The sequence below is a fragment of the Sphaerodactylus townsendi genome, linkage group LG11 (assembly GCF_021028975.2).
Source record: "Sphaerodactylus townsendi isolate TG3544 linkage group LG11, MPM_Stown_v2.3, whole genome shotgun sequence".
In the NCBI taxonomy this organism is placed as follows: Eukaryota; Metazoa; Chordata; class Lepidosauria; order Squamata; family Sphaerodactylidae; genus Sphaerodactylus; species Sphaerodactylus townsendi.
Window position 1 is genome coordinate 53,737,869 of NC_059435.1, and position 24,221 is coordinate 53,762,089.

General features: G+C 41.4%; 1 protein-coding gene across 1 annotated transcript in view; it reads right to left on the reverse strand.

Moving 5' to 3' along the window:
• ITGA8 (integrin subunit alpha 8) overlaps nucleotides 1–24,221 on the reverse strand; it is a 145,267-nt gene that overhangs the window by 58,186 nt on the left and 62,860 nt on the right. The window contains exons 16-22 of the mRNA XM_048511358.1: nucleotides 19,565–19,620; nucleotides 18,882–19,036; nucleotides 17,103–17,240; nucleotides 16,536–16,603; nucleotides 10,946–11,093; nucleotides 4,470–4,562; nucleotides 1,051–1,130 (exon numbers count right to left, since the gene is read on the reverse strand). Of these exons, the coding sequence (XP_048367315.1) occupies nucleotides 1,051–1,130; nucleotides 4,470–4,562; nucleotides 10,946–11,093; nucleotides 16,536–16,603; nucleotides 17,103–17,240; nucleotides 18,882–19,036; nucleotides 19,565–19,620 (738 nt within the window). The remainder of the gene's footprint in view (nucleotides 1–1,050; nucleotides 1,131–4,469; nucleotides 4,563–10,945; nucleotides 11,094–16,535; nucleotides 16,604–17,102; nucleotides 17,241–18,881; nucleotides 19,037–19,564; nucleotides 19,621–24,221) is intronic.

Sequence of the window (24,221 nt, forward strand, 5' to 3'; positions counted from 1 at the left end):
GTGTTAACATATATTACTATGATAATCAGCAAATTACATACTCCGGTAATGCAACCAAATGATGATATCCAAAGACCAACAATAATGAGGTGCTTCTGATTCCTATCTGAACTGATAAAATATATTCTTTAGAAGGTTTTATTTTGTTCCATTGTATAAGTATATTCTTACTTGGCAGTCTTTGTTGGGCAGTCCAATCTGGGGAGGGGGCAAATCCCCCTTTGGAAGCAGCTTGGGCTTATGCTGGTGGAAATGCCCTTCCTGAGGCACTTACCTTGGCAGAAGGGTAAATATGCTGGCACCAGGCCCTTGTGGTGCCCTTTGATGGTCAGCTGTGGTGCCTGGCCTTGCATCGGTGCTCCCATGCCACCCCCAGCTGCATTGATGTGGTGGTGGATTTTGGGGAGGGGGGCTGATCTTAGCCTCTAAAGCCTGGTTGGCGCATGCACCACCAGAATTACCAGCAGAGATATGCCACGATTTTTGTGGCATATCTCTATTCATCCCTCTGGGAGAGTTTTAGGTGAGCCATTTTTTTGAGTTTCTGACTTCATGGGAAAACCTTTTGGAGCAGACCAAGTGGCACTGAAGTGGTGCTGTCTGCACCTGCCTGACAGCTCTGGATTGCGTTGTTATCCAGTAATGTTTGTATGCTATACAAAGATTTTTATGTAGTGATGAGGAAATGTTATTTTCTGCTTTGTTCGCTTGCTTTGAAAATTTTCTAATGTTGTGAATGGGAAAACTATGATGCAATTCCTTCTCCATTTTCCTTGTACTGTAGTAAATGGCATGTCATCATAGGGTTATAAAGATCTATAGTTTCTCTGGGTTCCCAGCTTTCACTCTTTAAAAAGTTTCCAATCCCTTTTGTTGTAGATACTCTTATTGGACTTTTGCTCATAAAACAGTTTTCAAAAGTCACCAATTATGATCAGATTTCAAGTGTACTCCTTGGCAAAATCTCAAATAATGGGTCACAGAAAGCTAAATTATCAGAACACTAATATTTATTTTGCAAAGGTTCATGCTGTTAGAAAAATGTCTTACCTTCTCATTTGTAGTTCAAAGTTGATGCTTAATTCAGCATTTTCAAAATGCTGCACTGTAAATTTGATACCTGTAGAAAACTAGAAATCGGAGTTTGGATATTAGCAGATGTTTAGTAGTATATAGAGGGTATTGTACACGTGGCTTAAGGGTAAGGCCTTAGTTGGCCCGAAGCAGCCCAAGTGCCACTTTATAGCAGCCATTTTGAAATGTAAGAGGAACACATGCACAGTGCTGCAAATAATTATTTGCAATGCAAATGCACACTTCTGCTCTATGGATCTTTTAAGGATACACAGGCAGTAGCCCTTTTGGTCCATGGTCAGTCAGAAAGAAGAAATGATAAACTACGTCTTCTAATGTGGTTTTTGAAATTTCTGAAAGAAACTGGTGCTAGAATATTGCTATATGAATTTACAGTTGCAAAAGTAGGTATAGTATGTTCTCTTAATTCTCAACTTTATTTATAAGTTTGTGTGTTTGTGTTTAGTTCCTTCCTTTGTAAAGATTAAGCCTTGTTTCTATATCTCTGCAAGGGAATGAGATAGGGAATTCAGACACCATGTTAAACCTACTGTTGCAACAGTGTATCAATATAATGATATTCTAGTGCTGATTGTTTTGTTTTTTTAAAGCCCCACCCTGTTAGTTGGGAGAGAGAAAAGCACTGAACTCAGGATATATTACCTTTGTGAAAGACTACAAAGAAAAATAAAATCATCTGATACTATGCTGTGAGGTGGCACTGTACTTATACAACCCCATTATGCAAACACCGCAGTAGTGGGTGTGGAGATGAAGGGGAGAAAGAGGTGGCATCATGGGGGAATAGAGGTAGTAGCGGAGGGGAAGGCAATCATGTCATGAGGAAGAAAGGGATAGAGAGGAGGAACAAACACACACATGAACACACATGGAGCTGCCTCATAGTGAATCAGCCTTTTGGTCCATGACTGTCAGTACTGTCGACTCAGCCTTGCAGCAGTTCTCCGGGGTCTCAGGTAGAGGGTCTCATTCATTCATTCATTCATTCATTCATTCATTCATTCATTCATTCATTCATTCATTCATTCATTCATTCACTCACTCACTCACTCACTCACTCACTCACTCACTCACTCACTCACTCACTCACTCACTCACTCACTCACTCACTCACTCACTCACTCATTGGATTTGTTAATTGCCCCTCCCATGTCTGGCTCTGGGCGATGTACAAACAGAATTATATTGCATTAAAAACTGTTTCGGCATATAAGACCCATAATTTAAAAGATGAAAACAGTACCCAAAATAATAAGATAAAACCACCTAATCCAAAACACAGCATTCGATAAAACCAACTACACTAGAGTCTATAAAAACCAAGTGGGAGAAGTATGACCCATCTATGGGCTAAGATATATAGCCCCAGGGGAGACTGGTGGTCAAAGATCAGCCTCAACGAAATGCCTGGTGGAACAGCTCCATCTTGCAGGCCCTTTGGAACTCCATGAAGTCCCACAGGACCCTAATCTCCTCTGGGAGGCTGTTCCACCAGAAGGGGGCCAAGGCCAAAAAGGCTCTGGCCCGTGATGAGACCAAACAGACTTCCCGTGGGCCAGGGGTAATTAGGAGTCCCTGGCTCCTGATCTTAATGCCCGCTTGGGGTTAGGTCCATTTCTTGTTATGTCCGCTTCTCATCACTTACTACCAGATTCAATAACAGCAAATGCTGGAGACTGAACCTGGGACCTTCTACATGCCAAACAGATGCTCCATCACTGACTCACAGCCCCTGCCTGAAAAGGAGGGAGAGTAGAAAGAGGTGACAGCAAAAAAGAAAATGAAGCAGGAGGCAGCTGGGAAGGGGGGGTTATTCCCACTCCCACATATAATAAGGCCCCCTCTTGTTAGATATAGTGACAACGATGAAAACAATTTGAACGTTGCTCAATAACTATTGCAGGTAAACAACAGCATAGATCCCCAATGTATAGCTTTAGCACTCTGGCATCTGGAAATCCAGTTCCACAGGATGGGAGGACATAAATACCACAGCTCTTCCAAAGATCTACAAGAGCATTCCCCGCCCCCATTAGTTTCACCTTCACTGAAACCATAACAGTGCACTCCTGCTGTAAGATACTAATGAACAGCAGATGGTGCCTCTGTGTGGCAATGGGTTTTAAGGGTGGCTTTTAGTCCTTGACACTGCTAGTAATAATAGGCAAATGAGGTTCACATATGCCAACAATAAAACTCCACAGAGGTCAACGGAACCGTGCCTACTTACGCCTGTTGAGGGTTTTACTTAGTCTAATAAAGAGCTCTCAGAAAACTTAGGAAGAGATTTTTATCTCAGCAACATAATTCTTTGATAATTCATACATTCTGCTTGCGCAGAACACCTCTGTCTATGTATCTTCTAGTATTTCTTACTGTGATAGCGTAGAATGATATTAAGGAAAGTGGCTCATCAAGGAAAGCTGAAGAGGTGTTTGTAATTTCCACATGCGCCACATTTATGAAAAGAAGATTTTAAAAAACATGAAACAGTATAATGGCATTCTGAGCATCGGGTCTTATAAAACCTTCAGAACAACAGTATATGTAGCAGCTGAACGAACCCTTATCAGGGATGTTCTAGGCTGATCCTGCACTGATCAAAAGATTTGACTAGATGGCCTGAATAGTCCCTTCCAACTCTACGATTCTATATTTACGCTCCATTAGATTGCATGGAGCGGGGTACAATATATTGCATGCCACTACTAGTGGTAGTAATGTTGAGAATATGCGCAGACAATGGGTGAGTATTCCAAATTTTCAAGCACTTTACTTAAAAGTAAGACTCCTTTAGAGAAAACCTTGATCTAAAAACAAAACTTTGAAACTGTTGCCAAACAATTTATTTTGAATCTAACATTGTTAGAAAGACTCTAATCCTTTGCGTAAGGAACAGTGAAATAAAGAACACGGGTGGCATATATCAGTGTTTCTATCTCTTATAAGAAAAATGCAAAACCAATCATATAAACAGATCTGCTGAGACTAGTCTGTATGTTTGGGTTTCAACAGCGGTACTCCTTTCTTCTGTGAGGGTAGCTACAGTCAGAAACAGTTCATCTTGAGAACTATGAATGAGTTTAAATCTTGAAGAAAATCAGTGGCAAATGCACACATGTCCAATCCAACTAATTTCAATAGAAATGAAATGGGTTAATGTCATCTGGATAGTGGCCAAGGTCATAAATAAATTCAGAGAATTATCTTTTCTTACACAGTGTAATGCCTTCTACTTTACCAACAATTTCCAGCCCAAAGAATTGTTTTAGCTTGTACTTACTGACACAAATCCTCCCTAATTGAGCTAGTTTTCCATTAACTCCCTAAACCATTCCATTTGATCAAAATTAGCAAATGTGGTTTTGTCTTACATTTGTTCCAGCTGCCATGGGGTTCCCAAGGTCACAAATCACCATTCTAGTTTCATTTTCCATCTTGTAATCGCAGCTCAGCGCACGTAAAGCCTGTAACAGAAGAACACCAACATGGAGGTCACAGGTCAACCCTGTTGGCAAAACGAATGAGAAGGCAAGATTGCTGTTGATTTCAAACACCTGCACAGAGGTCCAGTCTTTCACTCCTAACCAAAGAGGGTTTGAGACTTGGAAGAGAACAAATAAGGAATTAAATCTTGAAAGATCTGTGAAGATGAAGAGAAAATATTTCCTTTTGGGGGTTGCCTTGGTTCTTTGCTGCACATGCAAAGGGTAAAAATGTCTCGGTTTAAAAGCATCAGCCAAACCTGCTTTGCTGTCCCTATACAACAAAGAGAACTACACATTATGCGATATCCCAGGACAATGAAGGGAAAAGAAGAAATCTTGGTGGACATCCATCTGCCTCATTGTGTTCTCATGCCTGAGAGCAGGCACACTGCCTACATACTGAAAAACAAAAGTAGAGCATGAGATGGTATGAGGGAACTTTGAGGGAATCTTTGTTGCTGCCTGTGGTAGCTCTCAATTTCCCTGCAACACCCAAGGCCTTTGGAGACACGAACAGAAATAATTTATTTCGACAATACATAATGTATTTTGTTTTCCAAATTAATAGTCAAGGTTTGCATGAATTTCAGCAGTAACGTTTGAGCTGCCAATCCAAATGGTCTTAACCCACTTATTATGTAGATACTGCTGAGTTGCCTTGTGATGTTGGGGTTCCACACAGTAAAGACTTACTGTGCACTGGGCCAAACATACATAGCTCGATATATTAATATGTAGACAGGTGTGAATTTGGGTCTATGTATGCATACTTTTATGTGATATGCATACCATAGAAGGCAGATTTCAGTGATATCAGGAGGGGTGGGAGCAGCATTTAAAACCGTTCTGAATGAAAAAACAGAGAAGATGTTGTCTTCGGGTAAAGAAAGAAACAGGATATTAAGAGCAGTCACAGTAGGTTCTTCAGGCATAGTGGTAGCCTTACAGACATACGTATCAACAAGTCAAACACTGGAAAAGACCTAAGATGTATCCCTTCCTTCAGAAAGCTGGCTCCTTTTTATTTTTATTTCATTGCCTTTACACTTTACCTCCCCAAAATGAAAAGGTTTTAAGAATCAGTTACGAAATACTCATAAGGAAGAGAAATGTGGAGATAATGCAGGTGCTAAACAACAGGAATCCTTTATGGCTAACTTTTGTCTGTTCACTTTGAAGCACTGTAAAAACCTGGAGAACTGTTTCTTCCCTTCCAATGACCAGCAGAGGGAAATAAACATTCATGTGTAGACTAGCTATCAAACCACTTATCACATTGTCACCTCTTTGGCCTATTATGCACATGTAATCTGCCTTTTGGTGAACGTACATTTCCTTCAGGGCTTTTTTTCCAGTTGCACACAATTTTTAGCTGCCTCCACAGTCAGGGCAGGGCAGATCCCCACAGCCCCACTTTTCCAAAGAAAAGGGAAAGCTTGAATTTCCTTCCTGCTCTGAAGGTAAAGTGGAAGAGATGGCACTGTGTTACACTTTCTTTGGCATTTCTCTCTCCTCCCTGCCTGTCTCCTCGGGGTTCCACCCATTTGAAAGGAATCAAATGGGCTTTTTTTGTTGCAACAAAATATCGAGCAAATGAAGCAACAAAGGATTGAGGCACTGATCCCTAAATGCGCCTGCATGCGCACATTTCCGGCAACAATATCCTACAGCTGGCACCCCCACCTCCGGCCAGAGGATCAGCAACAGCTTCAGGCTGCCCAGAGTCCTTCCTGAGTGCCGGTCTCTGCTTCCCCAGGCTGAAGGAGATGGTGGCAGCAGCTCCAAAGCACTGGCCACAGCCAAAAGAAGGCGACGTGAGCGCACTGGAGGGAGCCCTCAAGGCTGGTGGTGGGGATGGCGAAGATCTGTTGCTCAGAAGGTAACTGTACAAACAGCTGTGGGGAAACCTCACTCCAAAGCAAACAGCCCCAGGGTAAAGCGGTAATGCACAATGAGCCTTTCTACCACTTGGAATAATTTACAGCATGTTACACTGTATTTCAGAAAACTTTACATGGCATTGATTTCCTCAAGATTTTCAGCAAAAAGATGGATCGGCAATGTAACTTAAACTACTGTTCCTTATGTCTGCTGCATTTGCCAGAAAACCCCCTGAAGCATATTTCTTGCAGCAAGCCAAAGAACTGCAGCAAGTTAAGAGCTATGCTAGCTTTTGTGTCTCAACTTTTTGACCTGCATTTTAGCCACTATATGTCCCAAGCTATTTCTGGTGCTTTGGCAATACTCTTGTTGTTCTTTCATAAGAATGGATAGGGATGATATTTTCTGTGTGTTATCTCTGGCATCCTTCCTCTAGTTAGATCATCTGTACAAATAAAAAGAAATAGAGGGGGAATGAACAGGAAGTTTCAAGACAGCAGAAGTTAAATAACATGGACTGAAAGGAAAACAAAAACATCGTCCATTGTCTTTTGGCATTGTCAGTAAAAGAAATACAACTATATGAATGAATGCATACAAGAGAGCTTCTGAAAAACATGACATGGTTGGAATTATTGTTGTGCATAACTTAGACATGTTTTTGCTAAAAGTGGTTCTCGAATATTAAGCAAAATAGGGTAGGTTGCATTATTTCAGGCCATTGCAGGACTATCTGGATTGTCAGCCACAGCACTGATCATTGGGCTGCCAAGTATGCCTTGTCTTCTGGTTGGGGGAAAGACCTTGGCCTTGCCAGCCATGCGACCATACTTTGGATGGGACAGAGAGGGATGCTTTGGGAGGCCTTGCTGCCAATACTGGATGGAGCAGTGGCAAGGGACGGACAACCTCACACCTTGATCATCCAGCTGGAAGAGAATGATCTGCCCACAGAGAAGAGTGTGTTGCTGGCTCACCGCATGGCACTGGCTGCCAGGGACTAATATTTTCTGATCACACTGTCGGAGCAAGTGTGGTGTGGGGCATTGGAACTGGAGAAAGTGGGCCTGGCCAGACGCAGAATCAATAAGACAGTGGCATGCCTTGTGCAATCTCTGGGGGGAAGGTGCGTCGCCCACCGAGACATTTCATTTCACCTTCTGGCGCTGTATCGGAATGATGTCATCCATCATGGGGTATGGACATTTGGCTGCACAGCATCAGATCTGCATTGTGTGATTGGTTGTTGGCTTAGGAAGCTTTGGCGGGAGTGAGATGGCCTCACTCTTTGGCGGGTTGTGCATGGGGACTGATCTGTTCAGGGGAGGAAGAGCCTGTGTGCGGGGCCTTGCCTTTTGGTGGGGGCCTCCATAACAGGTCTGGGGAGTGGTAGTGAGTATGTGTACCACATGCCCAGGTGGGGACTGAGGGTGGCTCGTGCCCCCTGGCAGCAAGGGGAGTTCATCCAGAGGCCAGCGCCCAGATGGCTCCCACTATCTTGTTGCTCCGGGTGTTGGTTCCCCCCCATGCATCGGGCTGGGGGAAGGTTATTACTGGGAGATAGCAGACATGCTGCCCAGTGCCAGATCCGTCCCCTATGCTGCGCCTCTGCTTCCTTCAGCCAGCATACCAATAAACAGGCTGTGGCCAAATTTTATTCCATGCAAGGTGGTTGTCTGGGTTGTTTTTCTGCACCCTTGAGTTCATTCTCCCCTCCCCAGGCAGCAAATTTCTGTACACCATTACTGATCTTCTCACCAAAGAATATCAAATAACTTTCCAAGGAACCTCAGAATTCCGAAGAACATAGTCTAAAAACCAGTGTGCTAAAGTAACAAAATATCTGTTTTTACCAAGAAATCTTGCTTTAAACAATCAAGGGATGACCAAAATGCAACAATTAGTATTTGTATTAGTTCTTTGCAGAGTGGGGGAGAAAAGGACACATGTTCTGTGAGCAGCTCCTTTGATTGCACCTACAAGTCCATTGATACCTGTGTATGTTTTCACGATAGCAGTGGTTTATTAGACCAGAGGAGCAATTCTTTTTTTCTTTTATTGTAACACATGGCTTATTTTTACAGCCCTGAACAGTAGCAAAGTCTAACCAATTACCACTTGCACAACTTGGATCCCGTTTCAAGTGGAAACGGCTGGAATATAAATGAAAATGGACAACCTACTCAAGTTTTTGGAATACTAAAGCCACAGGCTTTAAAACTGGCAGAGTTGCTTTCACGACAATGATTAACTGGCCAAAATACAACAATCTCCCCAGGGTTCTGGATATTAATGAACTGTCTGCCGGCTGCCGACATTCTGACACCCAGATCCTGAACCCCAAGTTATATGGGAGTAATAGCCAGTGAGATCAGTGACCCTGCTTCTGAGTAGATGAACTTGGAACATGGGAACCAGCATTTTGTTCCTCCTGATAAAGAGGGTTATAATTAAATGGTTTCTCTTCCAGCTACTAGCTATAAATCTATTTCCACAATGAGTCACAAAACTAAAAATCTTTGCTGAACAAAAGTTGTGAAGGATGTATCACAGTTGTGTGTTGCCCTTATTGAAAATGTACCATACAACCATTCTTCCATCATAGGAGCTGTAATATTTGTCTCCCATAAGTCTAAGGGGGGAAAGACCAATAGAATTACCTCACTGTTTTCTTTTCATTGTCTTGTCTCAAGTTGTCAATAGGCTGCAGTGGCTTAAGGGCATCATGGCCCTCATTGCAATTCCTGTCTCTCTACAGCTTGCAGCTTGCAAGGCAACCCTGGAGCACAGCTTAAACTTTAAGCACTTTGACGAATGTAGTATTTTGATGTGCTCTTAGATGTGTCCAATATATAGATATGCTAGATCATCCGCTGGTTTGGCTTGTGTCCTGCTTTCCAGCTGTGAGTAGGCAGTCAATTCTTTTGCAAGCTTTTCAGATGCATCTCAGAAAATACAGGAGCATCAAATTTGTACAATATCTTGCACAACCAGATCAATTTCTTGTAACCACTGCCACCACCACCACTTCCATTTTTAAAGGGCACACAGTAAAAAGAAAAACCAGTTTGAGATTTTTCATCTGAGACTTACTACTTGGGTGTCTGCCCATGAACCTAGCTAATCTTTCAATCTTGCTAATCTTGCAAGTTCTTCCAGGCAACAGCACCTTCTGGTGAATGGATGGAACATATGTTAGTCCTTCAACAACCTATCATCTAATAATGTGACAACATCTCATGGTATAATCATGCAAACCAGAGAGAGATCAAAACACCCAAATACAATTTGTAGAACGGGGTCAGGATACTGTTTCAAAAAAAAAGGTGGACCCACCAGATGAAGCTTTGTTTAATTTAATTACAGCTTCTAAGAATAGCATCAGTTCCTTTTTTGTCAGAGGTTTTAGACTAACAAAACAGTCTCATAGAAGAGTAGCAGGAGGTTATTTTCAACATAACAGAAATATTTGCTTCTAAAAAGGAAATTAATTTGGCACACCTTGGTTCTTTTTTTGGGTGTCATGCTTTGAACCGTCCAAAATAAAGTCCATGTTGTATCAACTTGCAAGCTTTGTAGTTAGATTAGTTGATGTATTCTTCTTGTCCAGCAGTGAACACATGAACTGTCTGTGTATTTAGGGGATAGAATTTCATCTTGGCTCCTCCAAAAACATCCCGTTCCTTGCCCTTCTAAAGCCTTTCAAATAAAATGAGCTAATTCCAGTTCAGTTCAAGCTCCCATGGCTTATGAACAACATTTGTATAAACTTTTATGTCCCATACCTCAGAAATTTGGAGTTTCTTACTTATGTAATGCCATCTTCTGCATTGGTTAGCATATCATCTCTAACACTTGTGCTTTGTTTCAGATTTCTGCAATCCTAATACTATAACAGTACTTACTTGAAGTCTCTTTCCATTGATTGTGTTCGTTTAAATTGTGTAATATGTCTTGAGTCACAGTGAGAAAAGCAGACTATAAATACCATAAATGAATAAATCTTCTGAGCAAACAGGAGTAGTATTTGAGTAAACAATGTATTATCTGAAGATTTGTATCACTTATCTATTCATTCACTTTGAATAAAAGCTGCTAAAAATTCCCCCAAAGCCTATTATGGTCACAGGGTCATCCTACCCTTTTCACCCAGATGAAGTCATAGAACTTCTGATTGCGGGGGTGGGGGGATATGGTGATCTAGTAAATGTCTGTTACAGGCAGTAGCCTGTGAGGTGGGTTGCATCTCAGCCCCCACCACAGAAGCCATGGAAGGGGTAAGGAAGTCAGCAGCTCCCACACTCTTGCTGGAATCCAATTGACACTCAGTAGCTGCAAACTTCCACAGTGCTCCAGGCCAACTCTGGCTTCTCCATCACTGCCTACTGATGTCCACTGCCTTCTCTTTCCCCTTCTTCAGTACACAGTTATAGGGGACAGAGATATTCCCTCCCCATCAGTGAAAGTCTGCTTATTATTACCTTGTTGTTACGTTCAACACCAGTGTAATCTGCCTCTGGAGGTATCTTTATATGCAGTTCAGCTTCATAAGCTCCTTCACCATCATTTCTTGAATTTATCAAAACCATGACACAGTTTTCTTCCCCAATTATGATTCGATCTCTATCTCTGTCAAAAGAATATATGTTTTGTAACAAACCATATCTGAATAAACTGTGATCTAGAATACTCTTCATAATCCACAGAATCATTTCTTCTGCCCCATCTATGTATTTACCCAAATCTGAAGTCAGTGAAATGACTTGTCCAACTGCAAAATATAATGCCTGAGCTGGTCATGAAGACATACATTTCTCTGGGAAAAGTGTTACTTTTAAGATCTGCCTTTCAAAATGGATTGACAAATATACTGACTTCAACTCATGTTAAACAACCATTGGTTACTTACCCATGTAAGTTCCTTGTTTTTTGAGCTCTGATGACATTTTTGGGTGATTTCCAATGCTTGCTAGGGAGGTAGGAACTAGAATTCTTCTACCTGCTTCCTGTGGAGATAGTCCTCCTCTCTTTCAGTTCTGGGACTCCAGCCAGCAGTTAAAAAACTAATTTGTAATACAAAACTTCAACTCTAAACATAAAACTGTGCAAGCATCAACAACAATTGAGAATTGATAAGAGGGCATAAAGGTTAGACAGAGTAAGTAGGAAGGAGTAAGGAGTACAGAAATGGTGCCTGCTGATAACGATGACATGGGAGGGCAAGATGTCCTCATTCACTCGGAGAAGAAGGACCTTTCATGCATAAGTAATCAAAAGTCGTTCTCTCTCTGAGCTCTGAGGATACCTTTGGGACCTCCCATAGCAGTGTCCCTATTTGTTGGGTGGGTCATCGTCTGATTCTAACATATGCTGCAGCACTTTTCTCCCAAACACTACATTGTTAGAACTGTATGTGTTGCTCTTGTAATGTCTGATAAAATGTGGAGACTGATGACCAAATCACTGTCTTGCAAATTTTCTCTATAGAAGCATTCTTTCTAAAATGCAGCGTTGGTAGCTGAGCTTCTTATTGAATAAACAGTAATTCCAGAGGGAGGATCAAGTTCATGAACATTGTAAGCTTCCACTATACAAGTTCGTGAACATTGTAAGCTTCCACTATACAGTCTTTCAGGGATTTGCTTATGGAAAAATTAGAGATTTTGCTTCCTAGATTAGATATAGAACAGCGCCTTGGCTTTCCTAAAATCTTGGGTCCTGATGATGTAAGCCTTGAGGGCTCTTCTGACATCCAGTTTGTGCCTACTGACTTCCCTGGGGTGTTTTGGTTGAGGGCAGAATGGAGAAAGGCATATTTCTTGTTGTCTATGAAAAGTAGTGTTAATTTTGGGAATGAAGGTTGGGTCCGTCTGAAGCACTCCTTGTCCTTGTGGAAGATGCATAAGGAGAGTTTAACTGACAAGACTCCAATTTCTGAGGCATTTCAACACCCTTTCAGTATTTTGGCCCTTGCCTAAATAGGGATGAGAATGCACCCCCTGTTCCCTGAGTATCACCACTAGGTTGACCAAGATTTTGGTGAAGACTCTTGGAGCAGAGCCCAAAGGGCAGGGCCTGAAATTTAAAATGTCCTTGCTCCACACAGAACCATAGAAATCTCTGATGTGAGGGGATAATTTGAAATCTAGGTAGGTTTCTGTGAGATCTATGGAGGTCAGGAATGCCTCTGGTTGAAGCACCTCTATGGGTCTTAAGGTTTCCACTTGAAATGATGTAATTTCATGTTAGTTTAAGAATTTCAAGTCAAGGATTGCCCTCCAACCTCCTTTGGAATGGTGAAGAAGTTAGAGTACATTCTTCTTCTCTGACTTTCCTTGGGAACTGTCCTTTGGGTCCTTGCTCTCTTTTGAAAATAGTTTGCTGCAGCAGAGAGAACAAACAATTCTGGTGGGAAGGAGGTAAACTTTATTGAGTAGCCTTTTGTCACTATCTCTATGGCCCAGTTATCTGTTTCAGAATGAGTCCATATGCTTTGAACAGAGTCAGAGTCCACCCTCCCCCACAAGGACTGTCCAAGTCATGCCTTATTTTGTTTGGGGTTGTTGTCCTGCTCGTCAGTTTTAGGCTGGATTTTTTTTTACAAAGTATCCGTTTTTGGAGGACTGACGTGACTGCAACTAGGAGTTCTTGCAGTCCCCCCCATGTTTAGATTTTGTCTTTTTCTGAGGGTGCTCAGTCTCTTTCTGAGCTTCCTTTAGGTAAAGGGCAGCTAGAGTTTTAGACAGAAAGTACTGGAAATCTTCCTGTTTGAAACATCTGCACTCAAACTCAGGCACCTTCATATCTTCCTCTTGGTCCACCTCAGAAAGGAATTGCCTTCCTCCTCGGAACTGGGCTCAGAAGAGTCAGAAATGTCTCTAATGAGGCTGACTATCCTGCATTTAAGCAGTGCTTTGGGAAGGAGTCTGAGTTGTACTCCCTCCTTCCTCTCAACCGGACAAGTTGTAGATTCCTCAACTCTGTGCCAATCCCTCCCTGCAGGCAGAACCTCTCCTTCTGCTCCACCATATTATCTTTCATAAAGTCTATTAAGTCTGGGGGAAGATTAAAGGGACTGTTCACAGCAATGTTACCAGTCTGGTAAGATGACAAATCCTTTGGGTTACAGGAACCTCCAGGAGCTGCATGTGCATGCTGTTTCCCCATTTGGTTTTGGATGCTGCTTCTTCTACACACCACAATGGCTTGTTTACATTGTCCTTTTTTGGTGCGCTCTTTTGCACCTGTGCGGGGAGGTGACCAGGGCTCTGTCTCATCGGCTAAGGCAACCCTGCAGGTCGGGCCTTCTGGCATAGCTAAGTGCACCCCCACCAGGGGCAAAGAAGCCTCAAGTTCATATTCTAAATGGAGCTCAATGTCCCCAGTACTGGACATGATTGATTTAGTGAGTTCTCCCCAGAGCCATACAGCCTAAAGGGAGATGTGGTCACCCATGTCCCTGGGTACACACCTTTTGGTCACGTGGGGAGGGGGGGTTAGGCTCCCACGTAATAAAATGGTGTGCTCCCCAGCTGCATGCCACTGAGCCCTGCCCCCCACCAGGAGGGAGATCCGGCCATGGTACCCACCTGGGCTGCCTGCCAGCCACCGAGCCCCATTCCTTGGCCCCAATGCAGGCTGGCTTTTGCCATCCCCAGGCCCTGCAGGGGCAGGGCTCGGTCCAAGCCCTCCCACAAGCCTCCCCCTGAGCCCCACCCCAAGCGTGATACACTTCTGGTTCTGCTTGATACACTTCTGGTTCTCCCTCTGCATTATTGCTTTTCACCATCCAGAAGGAGAAGGGGAGTGGGTCTGAAGAACAGGAGAGGTTTAAATGTAGAGAGAGATGAATGAAGAAAAAATGGTGAGAAGTAAAAAATGGAGTAAAGTACATAGAATGACAGACAATGTAGGCACAAGATATCTGCACTTCCTGTAGGCAGGAAAAAAACTGAAAGAGAAGAAGCCAATCTACAGGAAACAGGAAGGAGAAGAATTCTCGTTCCTGTTTTCGTAGCAAGCAGTGGAAATCACCCAAAGATGTCCTCAGAGCTTGGAGAGAGAGAACATGGTTATTGAATCAGTTCCAGTTTATATTAATGATCTCTAATACAGCACAGTTCCCTGCTGACACTGGTAACTAAGCTGTCCCCTCCCACACCGTGACTGTTCTGTTTTGATGATTTGCTGACATTCTGTAATGGCCTATGGTTACATACAAATAAATAAGTACATTAATTCATGTTTTGATAACAGGCCAGTGGAAGAGAGGGCAGGAAGAATCCCATTGACCTGTTGTCCCTACTACTGTGAGTTGGAGATATGGCAGAACTTATATAGGTCTGATCATGTCCACATCTAGAGCGAACAAATATTTCTGTAGCAAGATCAGGCAAAGAAAGATAGGAGAAAGATTTTACCAATGATGCCGTCATTTTCTCCTTAGTCTTTGAGGAGAGGGATGGAAGTTAGACAAACCCACTTGATGCTTATAAAGCTCCTTAGATAAGTGAAAGGGGAGCCATTTCTTCTCTGAAATCCATCTGTATCCTTTTCTCAGACGACAAGGTAAAAAGGATACTCTGGAAATAGGATTTGTGACCTGAGACCTGAATTATTTCAGAGAATGGCCCAAGGATGGATTTTCTGTCCCTTTCCAAAAACTCCCAGTACAGAACATCTAATAATATCCTTTTGGCATTGATGCCAAAAGAGAACCTTGAGGAGAAGTAGGGGTGGGCAGTGTGGTGGCCAAGTTTGCAGATGATACCAAATTATGTAGGGTGGTGAGAACCGCAAAGGATTGCGAAGAGCTCCAAGCGGACCCTTATAAATTAGGCGAGTGGGCTAAGAAATGGCAAATGCAATTCAATGTATCAAAATGTAAATTGATGCACATAGGGCAAAAAATCCAAACTTCACATACATGCTACAGGGATCAGTGCTATCAGTCACAGACCAGGAAAGGGATTTGCATGCAGCTGTGAAAAAGGCAAACTCTATGCTGAGGATAATTAGGAAAGGAATTGATAATAAAACTGCAAAGATTGTCATGCCCTTATATAAAGCAGTGGTACGACTGCACTTGGAGTACTGTGTTCAGTTCTGGTCGCCACATCTCAAAAAGGATATTGAAGAGATAGAAAAAGTGTAGAGACGGGCAACGAGGATGATTGAGGGATTGGAGCACCTTCCTTATGAGGAGGAGCTGCAGCATTTGGGACTCTTTAGTTTGGAGAGGAGACGTCTGAGGAGGGATATGATTGAAGTCTATAAAATTATGCATGGGGTAGAAAATGTTGACAGAGAGAAAATTTTCTCTCTTTCTCACAATACTAGAACTAGGGGGCATACATTGAAAATGCTGGGCTGGGGGTGGGGGAATTAGGAGTAATAAAAGGAAACATTTCTTCACGGAACATGTGCTTGGTGTTTGGAATATGTTGCCACAGGTGGTGATGGCCACTAACCTGGATAGCTTTAAAAGGGGCTTGGACAGATTTATGGAGGAGAAGTCGATCTATGGCTACCAATCTTGATCCTGCTTGATCTGAGATTGCAAATGCCTTAGCAGACCAGGTGCTCGGGAGCAGCAGCAGCAGTAGGCCGTTGCTTTCACATCCTTCATGTGAGCTCCCAAAAGCATTTAGTGGGTCACTGAGAGTAGCAGAGTGCTGGACTAGATGGATTCTGGTCTGATCCAGCAGGCTCTTTTTTATGTTCTTAGAGCTAATTTACCCAAGTTTTTGTTCAAGTTTTATGTTCTTAGAGCTAATTTACCCAAGTTTTGAATACTATTTAAGCCCCCCTTTTTGCTGAAATAAGCAAATAGGCTAGGTGGAGATATACAGATGTGAATTTAAAAAAAGACCCTCACAAATGTGACAAACCTATGAAGTTATATTCTTCAAGGTCATAAAAGGTGGACCAGAAACTTAAAAGCTGGTCTCGGCATATGACAGTTAAGATCTCCTTCCTATCACAGGGGCAGTCCCTTTTTTTCCTGAGCAGTTTTTAATGAACACCTTTATTCCATTAACTGCAATACACAAGTTTATTTGTTCAACTTACGGCACAGCGGAAAGTTTCAAGTCAGGAATGCATAAGTTGTCCTCTCCGCAATCCACAAGAATGTAAGCCTGCATTGTCCAAAAACATGCATCACTCATGTTAGTGCTCTGTTCGAAAGGAATTCCAAGCATTTCCTTTCTTTTTTTGTTTGTTTGCTGACAGGCATCAAAAATACCTCCCCGCAAAAACTGGATCCTTCCAAATCCCTATGCCAGTGCAAAAATCAGTGGGGACGGCTTGTCTACGTAATGCCATCTAAATTCTACATGTTAAAAAGAGTGAGTACATCTTTCCATCATTCCAAGGAGGAACATGTTTTACATGTTGTTACAGTTAGCTGGATTCAGAGAATGAGAACATTCACAAAATGCACCCTGGAAGAGATTCAAAATGTTAAGATAGATTTGGTTCAATTAACTTCCCATAATGAACAAATTAAACTCTTGTTGCACAAATTGAAGGAATGCTGAGACTCTGAAAAAGGCACCTTATAAAAGATGCCACACAGCATGATAACCATCATCAGTTGTTTACAATACATAATATATATGTAGGCGAGACCCATACTTTTTCTCCAACGATGCTTTCCTGGTAATAGTTCAACACCGGGTTTACAGCAAAACCACTGGAAAAAGTGGATTCATCCAAGCTGTAATTCAAGCTAATGCCAATTGGAGACAATTTATCTCGAAACTCCGATTCGTCCTGTGGGAAACAGATTACAGGGAGACTGTTCAAAATATAATGTACCGATTTTTGGCCAATAATAGAGAAATTAAGTCTCCAAAGAGGATGGAGAACCAGTTGCTCAATTCTGCTTGAGTTTCCAGAACATATTGCCTCCACAGATCCAGCTTGGAAACAGCTTGCTAAGTGGTGCAGGCTCAGAATTATTTCAAAGCTGAAGACTATCATGAGGTCACATCTCTAAAGAGACCAAATGCCACAAACTCTTCACTGCCTGGCACACACAGAAGGAACACACATGTGGATCTGTGGAGGCAATAGTGCTGATTTATTCCATAACCAAGGAGTCACTTTGAAAATCACTCATATGTTATCTATAACATTCCCTTGTGTAGATCCAATGAGAAATTCCCAATGCCTTCTACACCAGCAGATGACCATCACTGTATCTCTTCCTGATGTGTCAAAATAACACCAAATATGGATGAATAATGAATAACTTTAGCATGCATCCAATCATGCAGTTCTCCCAACAGCATTTCTGTTTATGGAAGAGGGGGCAGCAATTTCTGCTGATATCAGTCTTTCATAACAGACCCCCAGTTTGTCCCCTATGCTGTTCTTGGGGGGTTCATTTGCACTGAGAACAAAATGTCAGAGGAGCATAATGCTCAGCACAAAGGCGGTACAGGAAAGTCCTGTTCTACAAGGTCAATGAATGGGTGAATACGCACCATGGTTTTTGTGACAAAATGCTGTTTTATTAATAGCAGACATCAGTTTTAAGCATTGCCCACTGTGGACATAAACTGTCTGTTACAACACGCCTAATCCTCTTCCTTGACTATGAACTGGAGAAGACTGTGGGTACTGGTTGTGTTGAGCCAAGTTTTTAATCAGTTTTCATTTTTGAGCCTAAATTTGCACATTTCTTCAGGAGAATCTTTCATGAACAATGTATATTCCTCCCTCCCTCCCTCTCACACACAGAATGGCTTCTTCGTTTTTCATCTGAGCTCTGAACAATCATCACATGCCTGTTCAAATATCTACCAACAGACTGATTTTTAAGCTCCTAAGTTAGTCCAGGAAAGCTCACAGAACTTCCCAACCGTGACTGTGATAACATTTAGGCAGATCCCCTTTATGTATCTTACATGAACTATGCACCCATTCCATGAGATGGGTGAGTGGCATGGCTAACAGAAAGGGGAGGAAAAAGGAGTAGAAAACAAGTGTCCTGAAATGTAAACAAGGTCTCAGATTTTGAACTGAACCTCAAGCAATGTCATTTGGATGCTTTCAGGTCTCTTTGAAAGCCATAAACACAATTCTAATATGCAAATATAATTTTTGTGTCTACCAGCACGTAACAAGATACTCAAACCAAACTCTTCTTTCCCCTTATGTACCAGCAGGCATGTTTAGCCATTTAAAATTCAAAGTAAGAACAGAAGTCATCCACAGAAAGGTTAGTGTTCATTCACACTACCAGCTGGTTATGTAGTACTGTCATTTATAGTATAAGCATCATTTATGTAACACTCATAGCCTGTGCACTTTTATTCATTTCATTTACTGCCTTTGTCATTATACAAGCAAAGGACATTCTGAAACCACCATTTCAAATAATGCATTTTTCTTGAACAAAAAACTTACTTTCAGATAAACCACAAAGTCTTTGCAAGTGAGCCGCTTCCTCCTGTCTATCATAAATGGAAAGACAAGCTGTGACTGATGGTAGTCAAAGAAGAGGGTCCGCTTCACAGCTCCTTTTGGTTTCAATGAATCTAACTGCAGTTCAGCTTTTAAACCTACAAAACAGAAGCAAATCAAAAAGAGGGTGGGGAACATACGTAAATCTAAAATAATTTTTATCGTTTTGAAGAGAGAGGCAGAACTGCGGGGGAGGGCGGGCTACAAATGTAAAGAATAAATAAACATGTAAATTTGGTATAAACAGTTGAACCAACCACAAAAAAGTAAGCCCTACTGGACTCAGTGAAAACCTATGCCTGAGTAAGCCTGCATAACATTTGCAACTAAAATTGGATATGAAAACTGTCCTTATCCCTGGGTCTTGAGATGCTCAGGAGAAAAATAGGCATATAAATATTATAAAACCATCAATTGGCCCATCTTGCTCCTGATTAAACATATTCAAGGCTTGTTCAGTTTGATCTAGCAATTGTTCTTCAGTTGTTTTTCACTGTAAAAAAGCAGTTACCCACAATGACTTATCTCACTTCACTCACCTTCTTGAACAAGAGCAAGTCTTGAAGATACGCATTTCAATAGAATTCAGTGACAAATAGTCATGCAGTCATAAGAATAAGCCTTACCTATTTTATCTGAAAGACCTTGCCCCTCAAAAGCCATACAGACTGTTACAGTAAAACTAGAGGGGGAAAACAGAGAAAATAATTTGTAGAATTCAACTGTATATAGGGATTTTTAAAATTCTATTGCTTGCCTCAGAAGGTGTCCATGGCATGTTTGCTGAGGTCCATGGCATGTTTACAGTAGGGTTAGACACATTTTCTTTATTTATTTCTGTATGCATGTTGCATAGTTTTTAAATTTACAATTTCTATGACTTTTATATGTGTATATATATCCAACATACATCACATACATTAATAATGTATACAGCTGATTTACTGACACACAAATAAAGTTGAAAACTTGACTTCCACGAAGAATTTATGGTAATGGAGGGAAGGCTGATTTTCACTGATTCCTCTCCTGCCACAGATATCAATGATGTCCTAGGATTGGGTTGCCAGCTCAGGTTGCAAATTTTCTGGAGATTTTTGGAGGGGGTGGAGTCTGGGGAGGATTGGATTTGGGAAGGGGAGGGATTTCAGATGGGTATAATGCCATCTTCCAAAGTTGCCACTGTCTCCAGTGGAACTGGTCTCTGTTGTTTGGAGAGCAGTTAAAATACCAGGGGATCTCCAGTCCCCACCTATGGGACTTTCCCTTTCCTTCAGGAGCAGCTTGATGGGGCCATTTGGGACTGAAGCTGGGAGGGAGAGAGGAAGAGGTGCCATTCTGCTGGAGATACCTTCCATCAGTGGAGATTTATCATGTATCCAAGTCTTTATGAAACTCCCAGGTTTGATTTGCACATCAACAGGGCTAAATTAAAACCACGATTTCCTGGTCAAAATAGGAAGATGAGAAATTTCAACTCCTCTCTAATTTTTACTGCTGGTAGACATCTCAAAAACTCTAGTTCTGAAAAGGATCTGTGGAATCACCTCATCTAGCCTTCTCAATACCTTCACTAAGGTGCCAGGCTCACTGAACCATTGACATTTTAATGGAAAGAGTAGCTTAAAAAAAAGAAAAGATTTCAAGACTTTACCCAAAGAGCTTCCAATATTCAAAGAGTGAATTCGACTGTAATTTCCTTACCAGGACTGTATTGAGGATGAGGTGAGTGAGGTACTTGCCTTGGGCACACAGAGCTGAGGGGTGCAGAAAAAAATTATATATATCTACTGTGCCAAGCTGCCATGTTATTAAGGCACATTTCTATAAATTCAAGTTGAACCAACCAAGCAGGGGTCATTCATCCATTATGGAAAAAGGCTCAGCTTCTTGCTGCTTGCCTCCTTTTAAAGTAAAACAAGCACCTGACTGAACTTACTACCAGTTCAGTGGGCCCTCCTGTCCTGAGTTGAGAATATCCTGGAGATTTTGTGGAGAATATCCTAGGGAGAGCAGGGAGTACAGTGGAGTACAGTGGCAGAGAGTCTACCTACAGCATCCATTTTTTCCAGGAATCTGACCTCTCTAGCCCACAGGTGAGCTGTAATTTTGGGGATCACCAAGTCCTAGAAGGATATTGATATTCCTACATAGAATGCTTCATCCAAAACTGCAATTTCAGTTGGACTCAGTAAGCTTAAAATAATTAAAAACTACCTTTGAGCGTCCACAAGTCAGGAAAGATTAACAAACACCCATTTTGTCAATAGGACAAAATGCAATTTTGATGCAATTATTGATGAATTTATCTCATTGAAAGCATGTGTCAGGTTGGCTGAATTGTAGAGGATGGTATTTCTGTCTGCTGTGCTTTTCCTGTGTGAAACTATGTTCCTGCTACTTTCAGTTTCTGCTTATCTCTTCTTGCTCCTAGCGAAGGCCAAACAGTCTAATGGTTTGGGTCTTAGTAATGCTGCTGGGAATCTGGATGGGGGGCTGGGAGGGAGTACTGTCTGAGTTTATGTTCCTGGCGTTCTGGCTGAACAAGCCAGTAACGTCTTGGACCGTGTTCAGGATTCATCTGACCTACAATAAAGAAATCACTGTTCATCACAGTTGTTTCAATTGTTTGGTTCATGGTGGTTCTGACAGCACGTAAAGTACAACTACAAAAATTATCATACCTCATGTAGTTTTATTTTGCACTTTTTAAAATAAGTTCTCCTTTACATAGTATTTGATTGTGTGCAGATCTCAAGATTTTTCTCCCTTTCCTTGCTTACAGAAGACTATGGAAGGGCTGCATGTATGAACTTTGAATAAGAGTCACTCTATTTCCACACTTATTAGACATGCCTATCGATACTGAGTATTATTAACTTTCTTCTTTCTCTGAACAAACTGATTTTCATTATATAAGTTAGCATTAGCTAACATTAATGTGACTTTACCTTATATCCAGTCATCCAATTTACATCCAGTTTGAGTTAAATGTTTTATATAGCCCATTTGTTCTGTCAGACCATTAAGCCTTACTAATCAAGTAACTTTTTTGATAGAATACCTAAAAATATTAAATTAAAAAGCACTTGAGCTGTGGCATTTCCTCCTTACAGTATGAAAATATAAATTTTTAATCAGCCTACAGTCAGAGGCTTTCACAAATAACCATAGATGGATGGGTTAAATTATTAGAACAAAGTCTATCCTGTTAGAGAAGTATAATTTCCTGGTAACTAGAATTGCTGGGCATCCATGACTGATGACTTGCTTATGATGACAGGCAAAGCTACATGGTCACAGCTGAAAGTTGAAAGATGTAAACTAAAAATTTCTAGGACAGCAGTAAAAAAAAACACCAAACACAAAAAAATGGGGGGAAAAATCTTCCCGGGCACTTATAATAGTTAGACTAGTTATAATTCATGCGAAGAGCTCAAGTTTACCAGATACTTTCATCACCCTTATTATTATTTTACAAAACTGCAAAATGTGTGGTAGACAGCTCCTTGGGTAATATCCAAAATTCTTGCATTAGTCACTCCTTTTCAATCTCCAATGTTACTAAACAGATATCTACAAACACTCTATGTTCTAAACCAGCAACATCACCTCTGGAATAACCTCTAATCTTATTAAAATTGAGTATCAGTTTCCTCTGACAATCCTAATGAAAATGTACCACATCTGGGATTCATATATCGTGCATGACCTTATTCAACATCTTCCTTTAGGGCAAACAATTTGCCATATATCATTAAGTGGGGCTTTCCCGTAGACTCCAAAGACTGTTGTGAAGGTTTATTTCAGGCCCTCTGAGAAATCACAAATTCAGACCCGTTTCCATTTCCTTTGAAATTGCTAAGAGATGAATAATTGAACAGATTTTCATTTATGAAGCAGTATGTCGTAGGAAATAGGGGAAGAAATATGTACATGGTATGCATATAATGTAGTGACAATTGTTCAACTATGCTAGGGCATAAGGAAGTTGAAGGAACTGTCTTGAGGAGAGTACTGCTTAAAACAACAGTCCAGCATATTCTGAGGTAATTTATAACAGATGCCATTTTTGCAAGTGCTGTTCCACAAATGAAAAGACCCCTGGAATTCACAATGCTTTCATTGCTTTCTATCTCAGTGCCTTCAGTCCTTCAATCTCCATAGGTTCCCAGACTCAACACAATCCCTGAAGAGAATGTCAGTGTCCACACAAGATTACTACTATAATTGTCTACTAACTATACCCAATAGCTGTTAGTAGAATGCTCATATTTAAAGGCAGCATTTCTCAATATAGCAAATATTGGGATGCCCTGGCATCCTGATGCATCTGGAAGGCTACTGTTGGGAATAGAATATTGGGCTGGTGGTCCCACACTCTGATATAGAAGACATTCCTCTTATTGAGAGAATTTCTATACCACCTCTCCAGTGAACTTAGGCAGCTTACAAAAAAATAAAAGGATTTATTTTTTAAAAATTAAAAACCTGGCATTAAAAGTCTAGTCAGACCATAAAAACGGCATAAAATGAGTCTCAAAACAGTCCCCAGACTTTTCTCTGAACTTAGCTTGTGTCTCTTCAGTCTTCTCGTCTTTATTCAGAACTCTGATGTCAAAATCATTCACCTCAATCTTAACTGAAGTCATCTCTATACTGATCAAAACCATTTTGACCTTGTCTTTAAAAATGCTTCAAAGCCTTGGCCTGTGTTTTTCCGCTGCCTTCCCTCCTATTACGTCCCTGTCCCTGACTGAGTAGCCTGTGTCACCCCAAAGCCTCCTGCCACATTTCCCTGTGTTTCACCCTTTCTCCAGAACTCCTAGGACGCATCATTTCTTGCTCTTCCTTCAAACCTCTTCCTTAGAACTTATCTTATCTCAGAAGCCTTGACTCACATGCTTAAATCCACTCCCATCCTCTCTTTAACCATTCCTCTGTCACAGAAAGGATGGAAAAGATGGAACAAACAGGCTATACTTTACAAAACTGGCAGAGAAGTCACAGCAGCTAAGGAAGAATGAGTTGTGAGGAGTTTATGACCACAGAGATTAATTTATAGCTGTGAAGACAAATTCAAACTTTGAATATACAGATTATTCATAAGAGTCACTTTATATAGTGATAAATCAATGTCACTTAAGAACAATTAAGGGAAGGAAACAGCAGCAGATATGAAACAGTGAGGAAGGGGGAAATCCTGCATCTGTGTCGTCTCGTCTGCAATAATAATCTGACCTGCAAAGTTACGTGAATGTTTTGGCAAGAAGTCTACTACAC